Source organism: Mercenaria mercenaria, chromosome 8 (genome assembly GCF_021730395.1).
Source record: "Mercenaria mercenaria strain notata chromosome 8, MADL_Memer_1, whole genome shotgun sequence".
Lineage (NCBI taxonomy): Eukaryota > Metazoa > Mollusca > Bivalvia > Venerida > Veneridae > Mercenaria > Mercenaria mercenaria.
The window spans coordinates 657,952-679,962 of NC_069368.1; the positions used below are offsets into that span (position 1 = coordinate 657,952).

At 35.0% G+C, this 22,011-nt stretch overlaps 1 protein-coding gene across 1 annotated transcript; it reads left to right on the forward strand.

Moving 5' to 3' along the window:
• The first annotated feature begins 202 nt into the window (after positions 1-202).
• LOC128559154 (interferon-induced protein 44-like) lies at positions 203-21,606 on the forward strand. The gene is made up of 6 exons (XM_053550348.1): positions 203-282; positions 2,703-2,833; positions 15,311-15,505; positions 17,330-17,470; positions 17,792-17,969; positions 19,029-21,606. Exons 1-6 carry the CDS (start codon positions 258-260, stop codon positions 19,304-19,306), a joined length of 948 nt encoding a protein of 315 aa, XP_053406323.1. The 5' UTR covers positions 203-257; the 3' UTR covers positions 19,307-21,606.
• The last annotated feature ends 405 nt before the right edge of the window (positions 21,607-22,011 follow it).

Below are 22,011 nucleotides of genomic sequence, written 5' to 3' on the forward strand. Positions count from 1 at the left end.
ATAAGTAAAAGAGATTTCGTTGGAATTAAATGTGAATGAACAACCGATGAACACTAATCGGATGACTGACCTTATGTGATAAAAATAGCTCTCACTCATAGCACATTGTGTCTTAGTGTGCTAAAAGCCGTCAGATTATTCTTCTTGCCTACTACTTTCAGTAGAGTGATAATCTAAACAGTACAGTTCGAGCCGACTAATTCATACGTACCGTTTTTATACGATCAATTGGATGTAAGAATATCATTTGTAGTACAATGGGAGGTGAGGACTCAAAACCAGGTTGGTAATTTTTTTTAAGATTTAAATATATCATATTGTTTTATTGGATAAGGGATTTTATTGATGACTTTATTATCTAAAATTGTATTATGAAAAGTATAAGGTTATTCCTTTTTTATTGCGAAGATGCAGATCTTGAACAATACGAATGTAACCTAAATAGAAATGGTATCTACAAAGGGTTAATATTTTCAGATTTGTCTTTTAATGTACACTGTCAATCACTTTTAAATGCGTTTAGGCATAGAAATAGCGCTACATGGTATAAAATGATAATGATGATGATGATAATAATAATAATAATAATAATAATAATAAAACAGACATTAAACCAAACAAGACAAACAAATATAGATAGACAAAATTAATCGAGTAGTTGTGAATTATATGTAACAATAAGTACTCATATTCATTTTCATTCAAACACGTCAGTATAACCGTCGAGCTGACACATCAATTTCTTTATCAGCGAAAATACACGTAAGAAAGTTTTAACTTAAAAAATAATTTATAGCAAAACATTTATACACGATGAGCGGTTATACGTCAGGTGTAATAATATCACGATGGCGCAGCCCGATTGAAATATTTCGTACGACGTGTAACCGCCGGAGTGTAAACACGGCTCTGCTATAAATATTTCAATTCCAATATGTCTTTATTGTATAAATCAGTTTAAATGCGATAGAACTGTTTCTTCGCGGATGTATGGTGCCAAATGAGTTCGTCTAGATCCTTTGTTATGCGTGTCTGGACCGGAAATGGTATTACGTCTTGGGGAATATTTCAGTTAAAGCACAAATGATGACAAATTATTCTGCACAGCGACTTACCAACTCGGCGTTTGTGTAAATCAATTAAGACAGTTGAGCTATGCGATATTTCGTTTAAAACGCTTTTTAAGTAAAATATTTTATCAAATTTGAAAGCGCTGTTTCTTTATGCGTACCTGGTCATATTACAGTTGAAAATAGTTTCTCATTACAGATCTGATGCAGCCGGTCTGCGCATGCCCGGAAGTGATTATAAATTGGAGCGTACGGCAAAAATATGCAAAAATATGTGTATAATATTGACTAAAGGTTAGGGGCAGTGTCACCATGGTTACAATATATATATATTTAAGATAATTTCGTTCAATTGCATGAATCCGGTATATACCGGAGTCTGTAATATATCACGGGCGCACCAGATCTGTTTTTAGTTACAGCCGAAAATATTTCATTGACACAGGACCATTAATTTTGATAAAAGAAACGTCAAAATATTTGTAAACAATTATAAAACACAAAATAAAACGTGAATATCATTTTTCTAGAGTGCCTCAAGTAAAAGGATTTAATGAGACTGAATTCTAACTCCAAGTTTGAAAATCTAAGGTCGAGTCCTGTGGGGCTGTTTTAAATTTTGGTCTATCATTCAAAAATAACCTTGGGACAGAAGTAAAACCTACCTACATTTCTTCCACAATTTGTAATCTAAAGAGTAAAGGCAAACTAAGGAACTAATACCGCATGTAACTCAATCTTTTTGAAGATGTGTAACTCTCCACTCTTCTGTTTCAGAGGTAAATTCACTTTGAAAAGCATAAAGTCCCTTATCAACTAAAATTTTTCTCTTTTTTTATAATAAATCAATAAAATGTCTTGAAAAAGTAAAAACTTACTTGAAAAAAGGAATATAAGGAAAGAAAATTGGTCCCAGTGGGGCTTGAACCTATGCCCCATGGAAAATTTAAGTCAAAATAGGTTTATTGAAGGAATTGAATACTCTTCAAAACGAGGTATACTATTACATGGGTCATACCTTTAACGTTAACTCAAGCAACGAACTCTAGCGTACTATTACTTGTGAAACATACTTCAGGTGCTCATTACGCAAGTCTACATTGCGTTATTGTACTAGTGTCTCTAAAATTGTATTTTTGCACTGTTAATTGTATAAATGTCGAGTTCTGCTCCATCGAGATGGCCAGATGTCGTAGGCTGGAGCTTTAATATCCTCTGCCGTAAACCAACAGGCTCAATCAAACCGAGCCTGTAACATTTCATTTATGTCCTGTTGAGCGACCTGTCGTTTTCCACTTTTTTATTTTCTACTTTTTTTTTCTTAATAAGAAAAGTGAACTGAGTTATAACCTGTTCCTAAAATAGATCTGTATCAACATAATACAATTGCTTTAAGACCATGTTTCTGGTCCGTAACAGATAACAGCTCGATTATACCGTTTTATAGTGTCCGCTAATTACATTAATACTATATGACAAGTCTTTCGTTCTTATTTCTGTACTGTTCTAATCAAAACATGACATACTCTTGTACTTGATATGTTTAATAAATATTTTAAAATGGAGTATGTAGTAAAATGACAGCTCTAAATGTAAGGCGTAAAATTATTATTGATCTACCTTATATTTTAGCGCCACCGCCGAAACCACAGCCGACACCACAACCGGCAACACGGGTAGTATATCGAGATCCACCTCGTGCAAAAACGCCTCCACTGACCTCGACGCCTTGGCGAGCTATGAAAGAAAAATGGGGACCAGGTGTAAGAAACCAGTTAATTTTTGCCGCTCAATGCCTGAATATTATTATAGGAAATACATATAATAATAATGGTCAGTGGCGTAATTAGCTGTACGTAAATACAAGACACAAAACTAAATTAAGGACACTCGCTACAGTTTCGTAATTTTGATGAAATATTTTGTATTAAAAGATCATGTTATGATGTATTGAAAAATGAAATAAAAATACTAGGTCACCAGCTTTGTTTTAATTTAATTTGCCCCTAGATATGGTGCTATTTTTTAACATTTTTCAAAATTTCTATAATCCTAAAATATATTTCAGTAAAGTACAATAATCAGCATAAATTTGATATCTAAGCATTTTTATAACGGAAAACAATATATCTGTTTGAAACATGCTCAGAGACATCAAAAGAAAATAGTTTTGTAAAGAAAGGAATACTTGTTCAGCAGACCCAAGGGCTATTGCATATTTTTGTCAATTTTAAGTTGGTACTTCTGCTATTTTATCGAGTTTCACATAATAGAATTTAATAAAACTCTGCACATACCTTTAGTTATGTCTACCTAATCTAAAACAAAAAGAAAATTGATAGGTCACCATATAAGATTTCGCTTAAATAAAATTACAACGAGGTGGGGTGTGGCGGGCATTTATACAACGCAGGTTGGTACGAAATACTCTTTCAGTGTTTGAGCAAATGACTTAGAGATATATCAAATTATCAAACGGCATATTTCTTAATAAGCGGATTTTAAGGTGTTTCTGAAGCATTTTGATGTCATAGAACGATGAAAGTTTCCGCCTTTCTCCGAACAAAACCTATAGTTTACGAATACAGATGTACGGTATGGGTACGGTACGGGATTAGAAACAGCTGTGACTCAATGCAGAGTTGGAGCGCCGGTATAAATTCACACTCTAGTATATGTCGGATTGAAGCAATTTGAACTAAAAGTACTTTAAATGTATATATTTTGTAACCATGGTGATACTTACCCTAACCTCTAGTCAGTATATTATACATTAAATGCATGCGAACATACAATAATTTGCGATTTTTTGCCGTACGCGACATTAGATAATCACTTCCGGGCATGCTCAGAAGACCGCTCCAACTCTGCAATGAGCTACATCGATTAGAAACACAACCAAATTGGCCGAAAAACTGTAGCGAGCGCCTTTAAAACCATAGTATAGGTGGGGTGAAGTGAAAAGTAAATCATCAGACGATGATGGCCATTAAGTACTTATTTCACGTGTGCGTTATACATGTTTGCATTATCTTTTCAAGCATAGAAAAAAGTCTGTCCATCTGTCAATCAATATAAAAAGCTCTCATTCATTCCAAGAAATGCAATTCTGACTGTTTTTGGAGCTTGAAGCCGAGTTGGGAGAAAACCTCTCTCCTAGGCAGTTTGTATACAATTAAAAATATTATTACTTTCATGTTTTAAGACTATGTTTCTAGTCCCATAAGATATGTCCGTACATTTTTAGCTCACCTGTCACATAGTGACAAGGTGAGCTTTTGTGATCACCCTTCGTCCGTCGTCCGTCGTCAGTCCGTCCGTGCGTCCGTCAACAATATCTTGTCTGCACGATAGTGGTTTCATTTATGATTTTATTTTAACCAAACTTGCACACAACTTGTATCCCCATAAGATCTCGGTTTCTTTCTTGAACTGGCCAGATCCCATCATGGGTTCCAGAGTTATGGCCCCTGAAAGGACCAGAATTAGCTATTTTGCCCTTGTCTGCACAATAGCAGCTTTATTTATGATTTGATTCTTACCAAACTTGCACACAACTTGTATCACCATAAGATCTCGGTTCCTTTCTTGAACTGGGCAGATCCCATTATGGGTTCCAGAGTTATGGCCCCTGAAAGGGCCAAAATCAGCTATTTTGACATTGACTGTACAATGGCAGCTTCATTTATGATTTTTATTTTAACCAAACTTGCACACAACTTGTATCACTATAAGATCTTGGTTCCTATCTTGAACTGGCTAGATTCCGTTTTGGGTTCAAGAGTTATGGCCCCTGAAAGGGCCATAATTAGCTATTTTGACATTGTCTGCACAATAGCAGCTTCATTTATGATTTGAATGTAATCAAACTTGCACAAAACTTGTGTTGTCATAAGATCTCAGTTCCTTTGATGAACCGGCCAGATCCCTTAATGAGTTCCAGAGTTACGGCCCCTGAAATGGCCAAAATTAGCTATTTTGACCCTATCTGCACAACAGCAACTTCATTTACGATTTGATTTTAACCAAACTTGCACACAACTTGTATCACCACAAGATCTTGGTTCCTTTTTTTAAACTGGCCAGATTCCATCATGGGTTCCAGAGTTATGGCCCCTTAAAGGTCCAAAATTGGCTATTATGGCTTTTGCAGCCATATAGAGACTTCATTTATGGTTTTATTTGATACAAATTTCCAAAATATCTTCAACAACAATAAATCTTGGATTCCATGACAAATCAGATCCAATCGTAGGTTCCAGAGTTATTTTATATCTGATTACCTCCCCTGATTGTAGTCAAAATGGATTTATATCAGTAAGTACTTATAGGACTTATTTGAAATTTCATTATTGTCATTAGTTGGACTGAGCCAATCAGGGTAGATAACTATGGACTGATTTTATGTCAAATTACCTCCCTTTATTTCAAATTAAAATGGGTATGTCTCCGGAACTAATGAAGATACTGATCTGAAATTTCATTTATGTCAACAGATTTATTTGGCAGATCCTTCTTTTGTTCACTTACAATAATTTTCTTTTTAATTACTTCCCTTTTACGTTACTATAAATAGCTCATTTTTAGTAACTTTTTTATTATTGGCCGTAGGGAAAACTGAGACCACTTTTCTGTGGTACAACATGGATGGTACCGCCAATTTTTAGGTGTATTTTGACATATCTGTACCTTGTAAAAATTTGTTTTTTCTTTTTGGTAAAATTTCTTTCCTTTGTTGTTCCTGTCCTTTGGACTTAGATATTTTTTTCTGAGGACCTTCTTGTCCTCAAGTGCAATGATAGCAGGTGAGCGATATAGCCATCATGGCCCTCTTGTTTATTCTTTCCGCGTAGGAAAAGAATTCTATAAGACCCGTAAACCATTCTTATCCTTTCCTGTGTTGCTATGACATATGCATTAGTGTTTGTATTTTATTTTCTGAGAATAGATATGATGTTTAAACCCAACTTAATTTGTTTTCATGCCATTTTATTATTACCTAGTTAGCTACAGTTGTAAAACAGTTTGACAGATGATTTTATTCAGTCGAAGAATGTAATATATACTTAGTGAACATCTTAACGGTGTCAAATTGCCCAGTCAGGTAGAAGATATAAAGTAACGTTTTATTGAGAGCACAGATACAATTTGAGATAAAGAGTACATAGAAGTGGGGATCTGAGTTAATTTTTTCTACGGTTTAATCTTTTTTGCAGATTAATGCAAATCAGAACGTTCACAAATTCATAACGCTAGAATGCAGTGGAAGTTAAATGCTTCCGAAGAAAATAGAAACGCTTTGGTTTATACCCGGCCAGTGTACAAGAAATCTGTTAGGAGTTGTAATTAAAACATTGATAAAAAAATATCATTTTTGTCCTTAAAAGCTCGTCTTAAAATGCCAAGCTACTGAAAGTATCTTGTTTTGAAAAGAGCACTAACAGAATATCCGTAGACAATTTTACACAGTTTTAGGACTCTAATTCTTTCAGGTTGATGAGGGCATTATATTTTAAAAAATACATTTTGTGTCAGAATTTAAGGTGATGTTTGCTGAATTAGAGCTTAGATTTAGATATACATCTTTAGAACTGCAACATGGCCTCTCACAGTTAAAAACGGACAAGGAAAGTTAAAAGGGAAATTAATGGGGAATAACTCTCCTAATTATTACGGCAACTTGTTTTAAAAGTTGTTTAACAACATACTAAATAAAATGGCAGAGAACTATAACATTCTTTGCGAGGCCAGGGCTTGTTTTCCTGCTTAAATTTGGAACATCTGATTACATTTTTGCCCTAAATGGCCTAATCTCACATTTTATTAACAAAAATGAACAATTGTATTGTGCTTCTTTTTATCTCTTAAAAGCATTTGATTAACGTGTTAGAGATAATAATTATTTGGCATTAATTATTGAAACTTGGTATACGGGGTCAATTTATAAAAAGTCGGTCTACAAAAAAGTTTAAGCTGTTACTGTTGACGGAACTTTAAAGGCCTAGATTTTGGCAGTGGGCCAAGGGATTTCTGTCTTCACCAGCACAGATGGGGGCTAATCACCATCACAGTATGGTTCCAATTAACAAGGGTCAGTGTTTATTGGAGAGTCAGTATACCTTACAAGTGTATCAATTAGTGAGAAGGGGAAACAATGTAACTTATCTTAAATTGATATATAATTGATAACTTTTAAAGTTATACCAGTTTTATTTTCATTTTTATGTAAAGAAAAATATTTGTTGATCAAACACAATAATAAGATAATCAGAAACTTATTTTCACAATAATGAAATAATGATAAACTTACTTAAAGAAATATGCAATTTTTTTTTCAAAGTCTGTCTGGAGAATTGTGATATTTCTGAAAATTGTGACTTTCACTCATTTAAAGTTTGCAGAATACTGTAAATAACATTTGTCTAAAAATTGAAAACAGTATGTGCATTTCAAACTTACAAAGCAAAACATGAAAAAAGTCACCTTTGGCAACATACTGAAAATGAAAATTCAGTATAGATGGAACACAATAATTTTAAGTTCAAATAATGTTGATTACATGAAAACAAGAAACCCAGTTTCCAACTAGAAAAATATTGTTTGTCACCACAAAGAACTCCTGAAGTTTTCACTGTACTTGTGTTTTATTATCAATATTGTTTTCAATATTATTACTGTATCTTTAATCATCCTTTATGTAATATAATAATAACAACAACAACAACAATAATAATAATTACAACAATAATAATAATTATTATTATGATGATTATTTTTATTATTATTATCATCATTATTATAACATTAAAGTAATACTTATTATCATCTATATAATATCAAAATAATAATTAATATTATTATCATTCCACATTCACTGAAGAAAAATGAATTTCTTTCAACTCCACTGCACACATCTTCATGGTCTAGTTTGGGTCCCTGCTGTGCTAATTGCCCTCTAATCAGTTATGGTTACATAATCGCTGATAAACAGCAGATAAGATGGGAGTTGTATATTGGATTTGGGGTGGGGGACACTTGTATAGTAGTGAATCTAGGCCTTTAAGCTGGATGGAGTTTTCTTATATAAGTGCACCAACTCACATTACGCATTGTGGCAACAATTTTGAACTATCATTCCATTTTTGAAGCTGTTTCTCTTTGATTACAGGGTCGAACTCACGTTGTACGATGCATTTCGCGTTTTTTGTTATTGTTCAGTAGAGGTTATGATACGCATTTCCAAAATCGGTATGTATTCTGAATTTTACATGCTGATTTTCATTTGCGCAGCAGCTGTTAACCTCTAGCAGTGTGAATACAATACTTAAATTCTTAGACATGTTCACTTTCAGTTTAACACACTTTCGTTAATTGTTGATTTTTATGTAATTGTTTTACGTTATGCCAGTTTGCTGCTGAATTTGTATCCCATTTGCATTTGCATTGTTACATACACCTAACACTTTAAACTGTGTACCACTCATTCTGTATCTGTGAGTTGTGAGCCTCACAGTACACCCTTGTGAGCTGTGTGCCCACACTTACGAACTGTAAGCCTCTTTTACTATATATACCCGCATTCAGCAGCTGATCGAAAATTCCAGCGTATTTATAATATTCAGCAAATGATTACTAAACAGGCTCTTGGTATTAAAACAATCTGAAAAAAAGGTTTACATAGGAATTAATCTTAGTTTATCTACATTGTATTTAGAATTGTCGTCTGTAAGATCGATAGTTTGAATAAAGTACATTTGTACTGAAATTAGAAAACAACAACAAAGTTTGAAGGATTATAATATTTACTTTACTTCTTCATTGTTAATACTTTAAAACTGCTAGAGTCTTAGCTCAGCCGGGCCTTTGAGACCGTTTTTGTCCGCTGCTATCTCGGGTGACAATATGTTACCAGAGAGGGACAACTAGCATTACATTGAGGTAGGGCTCCACTTCTGTGAAGGGCGAGCTGCCACTCTAGAAAGGAAAATAAAATAAGGAGCTGACAGGGGGAGCAGCCACTGTTGATGTTATGATATGTCACTGCTGAGTGGGGGAGCTACTACAGCTGAGAAGGCAAGCTGCTACTGCTCAGAGGGAGAGCTAATACAGATGAGAAGGCAAGCTGCTACTGCTCAGAGGGTGGCAAACACATCTGAGAAGACAAACTGCTACTGCTGAGAGGATGGCTAATACAGCTGAGAAGGCAAGCTGCTACTGCTGAGAGGGAGAGCTACTAAAGATGAGAAGGCAAGCTGCTACTGCTGAGAGGGAGAGCTAGTTACTACAGCTGAGAAAACAAGCTGCTACTGCTGAGAGGGAGAGCTACTACAGCTGAGAAGACAAGCTGTTACTGCTGAGAGGGAGAGCTTCTACAGCTGAGAAGGCAATCTGCTACTGCTGAGATGGAGAGCTACTACAGCTGAGAAGGCAAGCTGTTTCTGCTGAGAAGATGGCTAACACAGCTGAGAAGGCAAGCTCCTTCTGCTGAGAGGGAGAGATACTACAGCTGAGAAGGCATACTGCTACTGCTGAGAGGGAGAGCTACTACAGCTGAGAAGACAAGCTGTTACTGCTGAGAGGGAGAGCTACTACAGCTGAGAAGGCAAACTGCTACTGCTGAGAGGGAGAGCTACTACAGCTGAGAAGACAAGCTGCTACTGCTGAGAGGGAGAGCTACTACAGCTGAGACGGCAAGCTGCTACTGCTGAGAGGGAGAGCTACTACAGCTGAGAAGGCAAGCTGCTACCGCTGAGAGGGCGGCTACCACAGCTGAGAGGGCGGGTCCCAATAATTAAAGGGCGGACAACCACTACTGAGAGCGCGAGAAGGCGACCTCACCTTTCTGAGGGAGCAAGCAAGCTACAACTACTGAGAGGATGGACTACGTAGTTAAACGTAGCGCTTCATTACTATCTTCGTGTAAACCTCTTGTCTTGATATTAACTCTTGATCCTGCCCTTCTGATTTACCATTTACCATTTACAATTTACCACGTCTTCAAATTTACTCAAAGCCAGCTGGTTCTGGCTTCTGTAACTCGCTTGTGGAGGATGAGTTTCGGGATTTACTTCCTGATGTTAATATTATTTTATCTGACTTGAAACGTTCAGTAATCCACAGTCTGTCTATTTATTTTTATACATGTTTGCAGATTCATTAATGACTAGATCTTCTGGTAGTTGACTCCAGTCCTTAATAGAGCGGTTAGGAAAACCATTCAGTCTTATTGTGTTAAGACCTATTTTCATTATTTGATAAATATGACCACGTGTAATGCTTTCATTAAATGTAAAAAAAACTTGTTCACATCATTATTCTCGTACCCATGGACTATTTTAAACAGTTGAGTTAGATCAAAACGACAACGTCTATAGTGATAGCTCACAGACCATGCCCTACACATTTAACAGAAGTAACCACGCCACTACTATTACTGGAACAAAACAACATCAGAAGGTAATTAGATGTTGAAGATATTGACGAAACTTAATAAACATTTAACAAATACGATATTCTCTGCAATGAACTGATCCTGATACTGATCCTATTTTCTGATTGAATCAGTCAGAAGTTGTACAGTGTACTTTCCGAAGACCGCATACCATCAGGACCAGAAAAAGTATGGGTTTTGGAAATTTCCAGTATTTGGAAGTACGGAGTGTTTGAAACAATACAACTGCATACTATAAGTAGTTCTCTGTGATTTAGAGCAAGTTCAGACTCGCAAACTACTTCAACTTTGTTCAGTAGAGACAATTCAGTTTTACTATGTTGCTACGTTGTCTTAGTCATTTGAAGTATTGAAATGATGAGGATTGTAAGCAATTGAAGATGACTGGGATGACTAAAAAAACTCTTTTCGGAATCAGAGTCACCACCCAGCGATATGTAGATTTGTCTTTCCTGTTGAGATAAACAGTTGTTTTAAAACACCTCAATATTCTTAGGAACTTCATCTTTTGCCCTCAGTACATGGACAATGTGTCTTCCAAGCTGAAGGATAAGGGATCTCAAGAGAAATGTGGAAACAATTCTTGTGATATTGATCCACTGACCTCAATACAAATAGGAGTTATTCAATGCAAATGGGCAATGTGTCTCTTGAATATAAGGATCGTTGATTAAGGCAGCGCAAACTATTTCTACATTAACAGTCACTGTAAACTGGGCTTTAACGTCAATAGAGATCATATACTACCCATGAACAGTAAGCATATAGAACTAGAGGAACGTAGGTCAATGCATAATTACTGATACCCTAAGCAGTATAATGGCATTTTTAACCTGTTCTATTTCATATAAATTCGTCATACTTCCCTCTACCAGATGCCAAAAAAAAAATGAATATACTGGTTCTAGTCGTAAATTCGGCCAGTTTTTGCGGTTTTTCATAAATATTTCTTTCGTTTTACAATTGATTTGTACAAAATTTCTACCATATGTGCTTTGATACAAGCAACATTGATTGTTATCATTAAGGGCCGTTTACAGTATGGTAAACAATACAACCGCGCTTAAAATAACAGACAGGTTTAGCCTCCACATTTTACCTTCTAGAGGTTGTTAATATTCGGCCACTTTTTAAACATAAGATTGGTTTTATTTTCAACATTTTCTTGGAAATAACTCGATGCTACAGCCAAAATTGTTCTTTTTTCAACAAACTGCAATCAATTTTCAGTAGCATACCTCGTGGGAGATATTTGCCAACAGAGATTAAAAAAGCGCCTGTCATCCTTCTCACACCAGCATGACGTAGTTTAATTTTTACGTCACTGTTTATCACACATTCTAGCATAAAACTGCTGTTCTTGTCACTTTTCGGGGGTGTTTCAACAGGAGAGTAAAGGTAATCTCTCGCTCACGTGCTATTATAACACCTTTTTATATATGCGCGTTCCGTGGCAAAGCATAAAGGTATTACGGCCCAAAAACGGATAATTCAAAAGGAAATGACGTCAACGTGAAAAAACAACGTAGACATGGAAATTCAATGACGTTGACGGACAATATATTAATTTTCTTGGTTTTAACGCGTTTTATGCTAGTTAGTACATGTTCTTTTGTGTTATAAAGTTTAGATTTGACTTAAACCTTGCCGGGCCTCAGCATAAACGAGCGCGTGCAATGACGTCACGCGACCCGCGAGACAAATTTTTGCTTTTTAGAGTACACAATTTTAAGGAAGGACAGCTTTTTTTCTACTCACCTCAACTTGTTGTTTTTTGTCGACTTTGATGTTAACGCAAGTGCTTGTGATGACACAGATGCGTTCTCAAGCATCTGGCACCTGGCCGAATTTACGACTCGAACCAGTAAAACATTTATTTCATGATTACGGAAGTCGGTTGTTCTTCCCAGGTGCCCGCTCGTGATGAAATAATGCACGGAGTCGCCATATGATCTATAATTGTGTCGGTTGGACGTTAAGCCCAACAGAATAAATATATTTATTTCATGATTTTTCAGGATAAACAGTAAACGTTTGACTTGACTGTGTTTACAATTATACCTTTCTGAGTAGAACCACCAGGCTATAAATTTAGTCACGGTATTTCTGGACAATAAGCTTGGGATTTATTTGCCTGAATCTGGATAATTATAATAAAGTCATCCAAAGCTCTAGAGGGGGCGTAAATTGGAATTTTATTGTTTTAGCGTAACTGAAATTATTTGGTTGATTTTCATCAGGTAAATATAACGGGTTTTGCCTGGCTGCCTTAATTATTATAATAATATATATGTTTTTCAGCGTTAATAATGTCCAAACTGTCGACCTATTAATACATGAGTAGTCTCATTCAAGGAAGGAGGAGCCAAATGATAAAGTTCATATAATTCATTTCCGTCCTTTTCTCGGAACAAAAATTCATAACTTTGTGGAATGTTATTCAGTTCCTTTATTGACGGAGGAAATTGCATGAAAGTTTCTGTTGTGGGCCTACACTTTGCGATGCACGGCCCTACGGCTGTTTGCTTACGGGAAATCTACTTTTACCTTTTATCATCTTAAAAGACTTTTCTATGAATGTGTACCACGGCTTTGTATTAGATTAACCGATTTTTCAATTTTATTATTTTTAGAACAGTAAAAAAGGAATCGGAGACCCAAAATTTATTAATTTTTATGACTCTTTTTTCCTGACTAACATTTTAGTATGCTTTCTTTGTAAATTAGGACGAAAACCATTTCAAAACAAGCTTACTCTCCTTAAGTTTTTGTCAATTAACGGGAACTAAATTTCGAAAAAGACAACGAACAATCAGACTGACGACCAGCGCATTACATTACATTATACATCCTTTTTGGCGTATAACAAATAAATAAGTTGTTTGTATTTTCTGATTTTTGGTTTCAGATTTAAATAACTGCTGACTAACGCCTGTCTAAATTAGCATTGTAGAAATCATATTGATCATAATATGTGTTACGTATGGAAGCCCTGGAGGGACAATTGATTTCCGTACTTCCCACTTCTGACTTCTACCTTTTGCACTCCTCACTTCCAACTTCTTGACTTCCTACTTCTAACTTCCACACTTCTGACTTCTAACTTCCGCACTTCTGACTTCCATCTTCCTGACTTTCGACTTCTGACTTCCAACTTCCACACTTCTTACTTCCGACTTCTTGACTTCTTACTTCCTTCTTCTAACTTTCGCACTTTTGACTTCTAACTTCCACACTTCCGACTTCCAACTTCCTGACTTCTTACTTCCGACTTCCAACTTCCACACTTCTTACTTCCGACTTCCAAAGAGGGAAAGTTGGAAGTCAGAAGTGCGGAAGTTGGAAGTGAGGAAGTTAGAAGTCAGAAGTGCGGAAGTTAGAAGAGGGAAGTAAGTAGTCGGAAGTAAGAAGTGTGGAAGCTGGAAATCAGAAGTAGAGAGTTAGGAAGTTAGAAGTCAGAAGTGCGGAAGTTAGAAGTCAGAAGTGCGGAAGTTAGAAGAGGGAAGTAAGAAGTCAAAAAGTCGGAAGTAAGAAGTGTGGAAGTTGGAAATCAGAAGTCGAAAGTCAGGAGTTGGAAGTTAGAAGTCAGAAGTGCAGAAGTTAGAAGAAGGGAGTAAGAAGTTAAGAAGTCGGAAGTAAGAAGTGTGGAAGTTGGAAATCAGAAGTCGAAAGTCAGGAAGTTGGAAGTCAGAAGTGTGGAAGTTAGAAGTCAGAAGTGCGGAAGTTAGAAGTAGGAAGTAGGAAGTCAAGAAGTTGGAAGTGAGGAGTGCAAAAGTTAGAAGTCAGAAGTGGGAAGTACGGAAATCAGTTGTCCCTCCAGGGCTTCCATAGTTACGAGTTAAACCCGGTAGAGGACACAAGGGGTGTTTTAGTTTTTCATTTCATTTTAATAGCGCAATGTCTCCTTTGCAAACTCATGCATATCTATTGATAAAAAAAGCTATACCCTATAAACAAAAACGCATAATGTTGCTGAGTGGTAAAGAATCACTTGCCTCTAATCAATGTAGGTTCAGAAACTCCCTTTTAAGGAATCCAAGCGAGTTTAAGGAAGAAAGGTAGTTCTGCCCTGGTTTCTTGCTCATGTCTGAGATAATACATGGAGTACCTGATTTTCTTCCATCATCAAAACCGTGTCAGTGTGTCTCTGAACGCGCAAACACGTAGCACTTTGTTCAAACTCTATTTGATATTTCTAAGTGAAACATCATTTATTGCTTTATTTCTTTCAAACAGAAAAAAATGTCTGCACGTAAAATGAAAGTTTTCTGTTTTAATGCTTCAAGCTTTTTTCCTGTGTGAAAGTATAAGAATTGATATAATGCAAGACGTTTCTGCATGTCGTCTCTGGGGGATATAAGGTGTAAGTCAAACGCTCTTGACTGTGATTATACCTTATGCACAAGACGTTGTTTCTTTGTTTTGCTGAAACAGTTTAACATGATTTTTAATCATACTGATATTCAAACACATCAACATGTCCTACCTTAATGAGCAATTGAAGTTTAGAAAATATAATAGTACATACTGTTCATCAAATATATTACCTTGGAAAGCTATTTGATATTTCTTATATATAGCCAAAAAGTAATTAGAAAGACCGCAACGTGAGGCTTAATAAATGGTGTAGACCTATGACGTTATTTAACAACGTGTACTTTAATAGGATATGTTTTACGCGCTCTTTACATGTATTAAATGCTGATCCCGTTCCCCCAGCGATAATTTTGCAAGAGTTGATACAACAATATTACATAATTAATTTCAAATGAGTTAAACTTAATTTTAGTTTAGCCAGAAGCTACAAGATGAAACGAAATCAATAAGCATTGAATGCGGCGACGTGAAAAAGCCAGGTCTTCTGTTGCTTGGGCCTATCAAAGCGGGCAAATCAACGTTCATCAATTCAATTTTCAGCATTGGCAAAGGGAGGCTGGTAAATAAGGCATACACTGGATCGGCAAATAAAAGTTTTACAGTATCAGTAAGTATTACACATATGCATTATTGCCTTGTGTAACATGTAAAATATTCACCTTAATATTTCAGAAGAGTCAACACACTTGTGCCGTAGATGTCATTAGGAATTTTTGAAGATTATTCATTCCTGGATATTACCATTTTTATCTGAATGTCAATATACATAACATTTGAATTTAGTCACATGTGTTCAATACGTTATGAGTATAATATTTTATTATACAAGGAATAAATGCAGATACTTAAATTAAATGCTTAAGCACGCACGTCTCAACAAAAGATCTGTGTCGGTGTCTAGTTTCGTGTGATGCATGTTCCTCATGTACGTACCGCTATCGTATGGCGGGTGAGGCAGGAGGAGTGGGGTAGGAGTTGCAGATTTCATTTTCTCTAAAGAACAGACTAGGTCACGCCGAGTCTACTATTATTTAATTATTATTTACGTTCTCTACGTGCAAAGCAGACATGTTAGACGTTCATGTTATTTCAATTTGTCTCAGTTGTCTCAGTTGACGTTAAGTTTATTACCAACCGAATTTCACTGCACTTAATCAGTTTTGAGTTGAATATAATTGTACGAATCCCATATCTTAATTCTAGCTTTTAGAATTTAAATTATCTTCTATTATCTCATTAACGAACATTAAAAAAAACACGAGTAGTTTGGGTCCATATCTATATTATATAAATATTGCATTTCTGAGAGGGTGGTATGAAAAATATTCACCGCGAAATATATGAATATTGACCGAGGCGACAGCCGAGGTCTATATTCATATTTCGAGGGGTGAACATTTTTCATATCACCCTCTCAGGAATGCAATATTTATTTTATTATACCGAAAGCTTATAAGGGTCAAAGCATTTACTGGAAAATCAACATAGTAATTTATTTAACATTAAAAAGTAATTACTAACCAAATAATGAAGACAGAATTAAAGAGTCTTTACTTGTTAGATCTCATAATTTGTGGCGACTTTGCTGTAATATGACTTTTTTGATAGATTTAGTCGAGACGTTTACATATCGCTGACCCCTACAGTAGGCCTATATTTATTCTAATATTTCAACATGGCGTCAAACAGTAGCATTCGAAAAACGGCGATAACTTTCTTTTTTCTAAATGAAACATATAAGTGTTAGTACTCATTTTCTTAGTTAGATCATTTCCAAACTTATTGTTGTAGTTTCGATTCAATATTTGATGAAAAATTGTTTTCGAAATATTTTGCACGTAGCATAAAAAAGAAATTAAACAATGCGAAAGTATCAGTCTCTCAACGGGTGATATGAAACAAAAATATCACATGCGCAGAAAATCAAAATAACGTTGTTGCGCATGTAATATGAAATTATGGATCATATCACCTGCACAGAAATTGAAAATAACGATTTTGCGCACGTGATATAAAATCACTGGGGAATATGATATATTATTGAAGTTAAACTAATGGGAAATTTGCATTGGACATTTATGTGAGGTATAATAATAATGTATATAAACAAATAAGATATACGGTCGATTTAGTTCAAGAGAACATATAAGAATTTACATTGTACAAGTTAACCATTCAAAAGGTACTCAAAACATAAAATGTGGTTTTCTCAAAATGGATAAAAATGATATACAGGTTTGTAGAATTAAACCGACAATATTTAAAGTTTTGCATTTGTCAACGCACACACGCACGTACGCACACTGAGAGTAGAATTGCCTATGCTAGTAAGTGTTATACAGCAGACCTTTTATTTATGTCTAAATAAACATATATTTAAACAGATACAACTTTTTGCAACGTTACAACTTGGTGTTTTCTTAAATGCTAGTTTACTAGATACAGAGGAACTGGCTTATTGAAGAATTTTCGTCTCTGTGATACAATGGGTGTAGAGGACGACGAAGAAGAAGGGTTTCACGTTAGTGATATAGTACATTTGATAGAGGGACATATCCGCGATAACTACAAGGTAATGTTTTAAATGTATTTCAACTGAAATTCCTTTTTCCTACTCTGAAGTAGTCACTCATGTGCCAGTTACAAGTTTTACATTTATAACACTCTTCTAGAACGACTGTAAAATTTGAATGAACTGAGAAGTGTATGTAACACGTCTGCGTATGTCCCTAAATTGTTTTTGTACTCGTAGCATGTGTTAATATTGAGTTCTGCTCAACCCGGGTCTTTTTAATACATTTCCACTACTAAATCAAACAGAGCCTGAAAGATTTTCATTTTTTGTCGTGTTGAGCGACCTGTGGAGTTTCCATTTTGTCCTATCTAATTACAGTTCAATCCACGCTCGGCCCTAACTTCAAAAGATCATGCTTATAACCCTTGTCCAAAGCCAGAGGAAAAAATACACTGTGTTGTTTTTGTAATTGATGCCTTAGTGCTGTCGTCCGGATCCATATCGAATGGGATGAGAAGGAAAATTCACCATTTGCAAGAGGAAATAAGAAAACGTGGTGAGTAGTTAGTTCTCACAAAAATAAATAGGTAATAGATAAAAACAATGGGTTTAGTTCTACAGCATATCAGAAAATCGCTGAAACAAGGAGTAGTTTTCATTTATTGTATACTTATTGCTATTCACGTTGCATATATAGATATTTCTATATGTTTCAGCAGCTTCAATGATTTCATGTGCAGTGTTTAAGGAAAAGGCCATAATCATTAATCACTTATTCAGGCTACAACTCTCACACATGTTTACAGGAATTAAGAAGTTCACAGTATAATAATTTTCAGATGGTACCAAGTTTGAATTTCCGGTGAAAAGATATTATTTTGTTTCTAAAAATAATAACTTTATGAAGTGTTTTCTTTACAGAAAGGAACCATTCTTATACTTTAGTATAGAGTTTGTCGTGCCCTTCTTACCAGCAACAAATTCACACAAATAAAAAGTCTTACATGACTTCAATTATATCAAAAGACAATTTCAGCTGTTTATATGGAATTCATTGAACACATTACATTTACAGATATTGAAAACTAATGACAAACTTTATCAGATATTAGATTGTGCTCCCAATGAATAAATTGCGAAAAAGAATGAATCAAGGCATTTGTCCATAGTCTGTTTATTTGAGAATCTGTATATGAGAGTGCAGCTATATAATGAAATATATTGAATGGCAACATATTGTTGTTGTTTATTCATCTTGTTTGTTTTTGTTTGTTTTGGGTTTTACGCCGTTTTTCAACAGTATTTCAGTCATGTAACGGCGGGCAGTTAACGTAACCAGTGTTCCTCTACCTACTGTGCTAAGCGGGCGGGATTATTCATCTTGATGTTACATAGATAGTAGATGGTATAACAAAAAGTTCATTACACATTTGTCAAATAAATATCATCAAATGTATTTAAATTGAAACAACAGAGCAGTTACATTTAGAAGCCGCGAAGTATGTTTTGGAAATTAGGTAGTTAATGGCATATCAGACATGTTTCTTGTAAATTATATCTAGTAGTTAACTTTCTAACACTATATAAATAACAAACGTTTTTATTTATATTTTAGACGTCCCACGTGTACTTGTCCTAACTAAAGTTGACTTGCTTTGTCAAAAGGTTGCTGAAGATATTCGTAACATCTTCAGTAGCACGAAAGTCCAGAAGGCGGTGAAAAAGGCGTCAGAAATATTCGCCATACCAGAGTCAAATATTCATCCCGTGAAGAACTACGAAGGTGAAATCGAAATTGACCCACTAAAGAACATCCCACTGCTGCTAGCCTTGAGGCAGATTATTCACTTTGCATCTGATTATCTAGAGGAAAACGATCATGATTCGGACTGAAAGTCGTAATATTTTCACACACACTTGTAAAAGTGCGGTAGACTTGGCGGAGTACGAATAATCGTTGTAGATTTAGTGTGATAAAACATATTATATACATTTCCTGTTGAACGAAAGAGAAAACATTTTACTCAATTTTGGTTTTATAAACATAGGTTGATTGATAAAGTTGATATAGTATGTCTGTCTGCTTTGAGCATATCCTGCTTTGTAGTACTTTTCATAACCTATACACCATAAAGAACAGAACAGAAAAGAAGCTATTTAACGGATATACGTACATTTATTTTACAGGAAAAGCTATTATAGATAGATAGATAGTTAGATAGATTTATTCAGGTGTAAGATCATATATACAATTTAAAATTACAAATATCGCATTAAGTAAGATCAGTTTTGTAAGATATATAAAACTAAGCGAACAAATTCTAAAACTAACATGTGACTTACATTCACGTAATATTGCTTAAACACAGATAAAAAATACGAATAGATAGTTTTATAAAAGTTATAAAAAAGACAATGATTTAATAATAATAAAAATCATAAAAACCATATCATTAGTCTTTAATTGACTCTAGTGCAAGCGAGATAGCTAATTCTAATTGACGCCGTGCATTTATTCAGCTTCTTCATGTCGTTTTGTTATTTGCCTTTATTTGTAATGATTTGACATAAGATTGGTGTGTTCTTTGTTTGTAGCGAGAGTGTGAAATTTAAACATAACATTATAGCGTCAACCAATATAATACCAATACATAAGAAATAATGTTGGGCACAATTTCATACATACAAAACTGGGGTTTCCTCTGTCTGGGGTTTCCTCTGTTAACTCTTCATAATGGCCCTTCTATTTGTGAATACTCTGTGAAAGGACAAGGACATGTCCAGCTTTTTGATACATGTTTTGGAGGTAACTCTGCAGAACCTCATACCAATTTACAGTATTAAGTCGTGCTGGATATACCCAATCACAATTACAGCCAAAAAGACCTCATAGGAAATTCATGTGAATATAAATGTATATACAAGGGTAATTCAATAATTTCTGTTATTGGTCCTCGTATACCTAAATTAAAAATAAGATCCAAACAGTTTTCACGTCAGACCTTCAAAGTATTCTCTCTGCATAGAAACACCTTTCCTCTTTCTCCTCTTACTACCCCTATCTCCCGTTCCTTCCCATTCCCATGCAATTGCGCCCTCTTGCATTTGCACCCCCTCTCCTTTTCCTTTTCCTATGAGAAAGTTATCGTGTCCACCATAATTTTGGCCGCCGGCCGTCCTTAGGCGGTACTCGGCTGTTTAAAAACCCTCAATATATGGCTTTGGCAGTGTTGGTTTAATTTTGCTCAACTGGGAAAACTCTTATCTTGCAATGATGTACTGTTGATTGTTTTAGTCTCTACAATTTGCTTTTATGGTTGTGATCATACCCTTATATTCTTTTTATGATATGAACCTAATATAATTTGTTGTTTATGTTTGCAATTTCTTAACATGTGTTTTGTATTAGGCATGTTTTATTTATATTATAAATATGTACTAGTTATATCTTAAATCAATAGCGGACTGTGATATCAGATTACTTACGCAACATTTTAATTATGGAACCACTTCTTTTCGCAGGTCTTTGTTTGTTCGGTTACAGAGCTTGACTTTGTCGGGGCAAATACCTTTATAGTTAATTTTGAGTTTATACCTTATCCGACATAAAATCTTGTTGATTTAAGGCCTCCGGTTATAGATATCTAAAACACGTTTGTTTTCATGAACAGCTGAAAATAAAAAAAGATACCGGAATCGTAAAGCCATTGCATATGAAAACAATACATTTAGTCTTCGTATCATGTTTTTTTTTAATATAAGAATAGCGAAAATACACATTTGTTTTGTGTATTGATGCCTGCAGAAGCTCGTGTGTGTCGTTTTGACATGGTTTAAGGCATGTAATAATGTAGGTGTATAGCCTAAGTTTCATATACAACCATTTTTTCTAGAGCTGTTTAACTTTTATTTCAGCCGTACGTTAAGGGTTTACATGGACTAATACATTGTTTCAACTTTATACCAACATTTTTCAAGATTTCATGCCATTTTCAGTTATAGATATCAGCGCGTATACTTACCCCTAAAATAGCTTTTGCGATATAATTTTCAAAGGTTTTCACCCTGAATCTTAATGATGTAAATACATACTTCCAAAAACATATCCAAAAAGAGTGAAAATAAGATAATTTTGTGTTTCATTCAACTAAATTATGTCATTTTGTACCAAAATCAAATCAAAATACCCTATATATACACACACACACACAATTTTAGACATATATGAAATATCTTTTCCTATTTCAAACAGATTTGACCGCTCTTTGGTGGAATATCATGTATAAATTGCTACAGCTGCTTTCATGGGGTGTGTTATAGAGTCTCCAAGTATGAAACTATGGACCAAACCTATGGCTTAAGTGGACCAAACTTTGTATTGATTCAATCGTTTTGGCGCAGAATACAAAAGTTATTGAGCACCCAAACACTATCAGTGTTCGTAATGATTCCCTTTTTATACGTATGTCACTATCATCCTGAAAATCTGTCGGCAAAATAATATGAACTATTATATTAACATTCATACAAGCAATGTATCAACATGGTCAAATGAATCCCTTAGTCGTCCTGAACACTGTTAATTTCAGCAGTAACAA

What these genes read in the sequence shown, in the direction of transcription:
- LOC128559154 (XM_053550348.1), top strand. Translation starts at nt 258, where the DNA reads ATGGGAGGTGAGGACTCAAAACCAG. An exon ending in AAGAAAAATGGGGACCAGGT is followed by an intron (nt 2,834 to 15,310) that starts GTAAGAAACCAG and finishes ACTTAATTTTAG; the next exon opens with TTTAGCCAGAAGCTACAAGA. An exon ending in ATAAAAGTTTTACAGTATCA is followed by an intron (nt 15,506 to 17,329) that starts GTAAGTATTACA and finishes CTTAAATGCTAG; the next exon opens with TTTACTAGATACAGAGGAAC.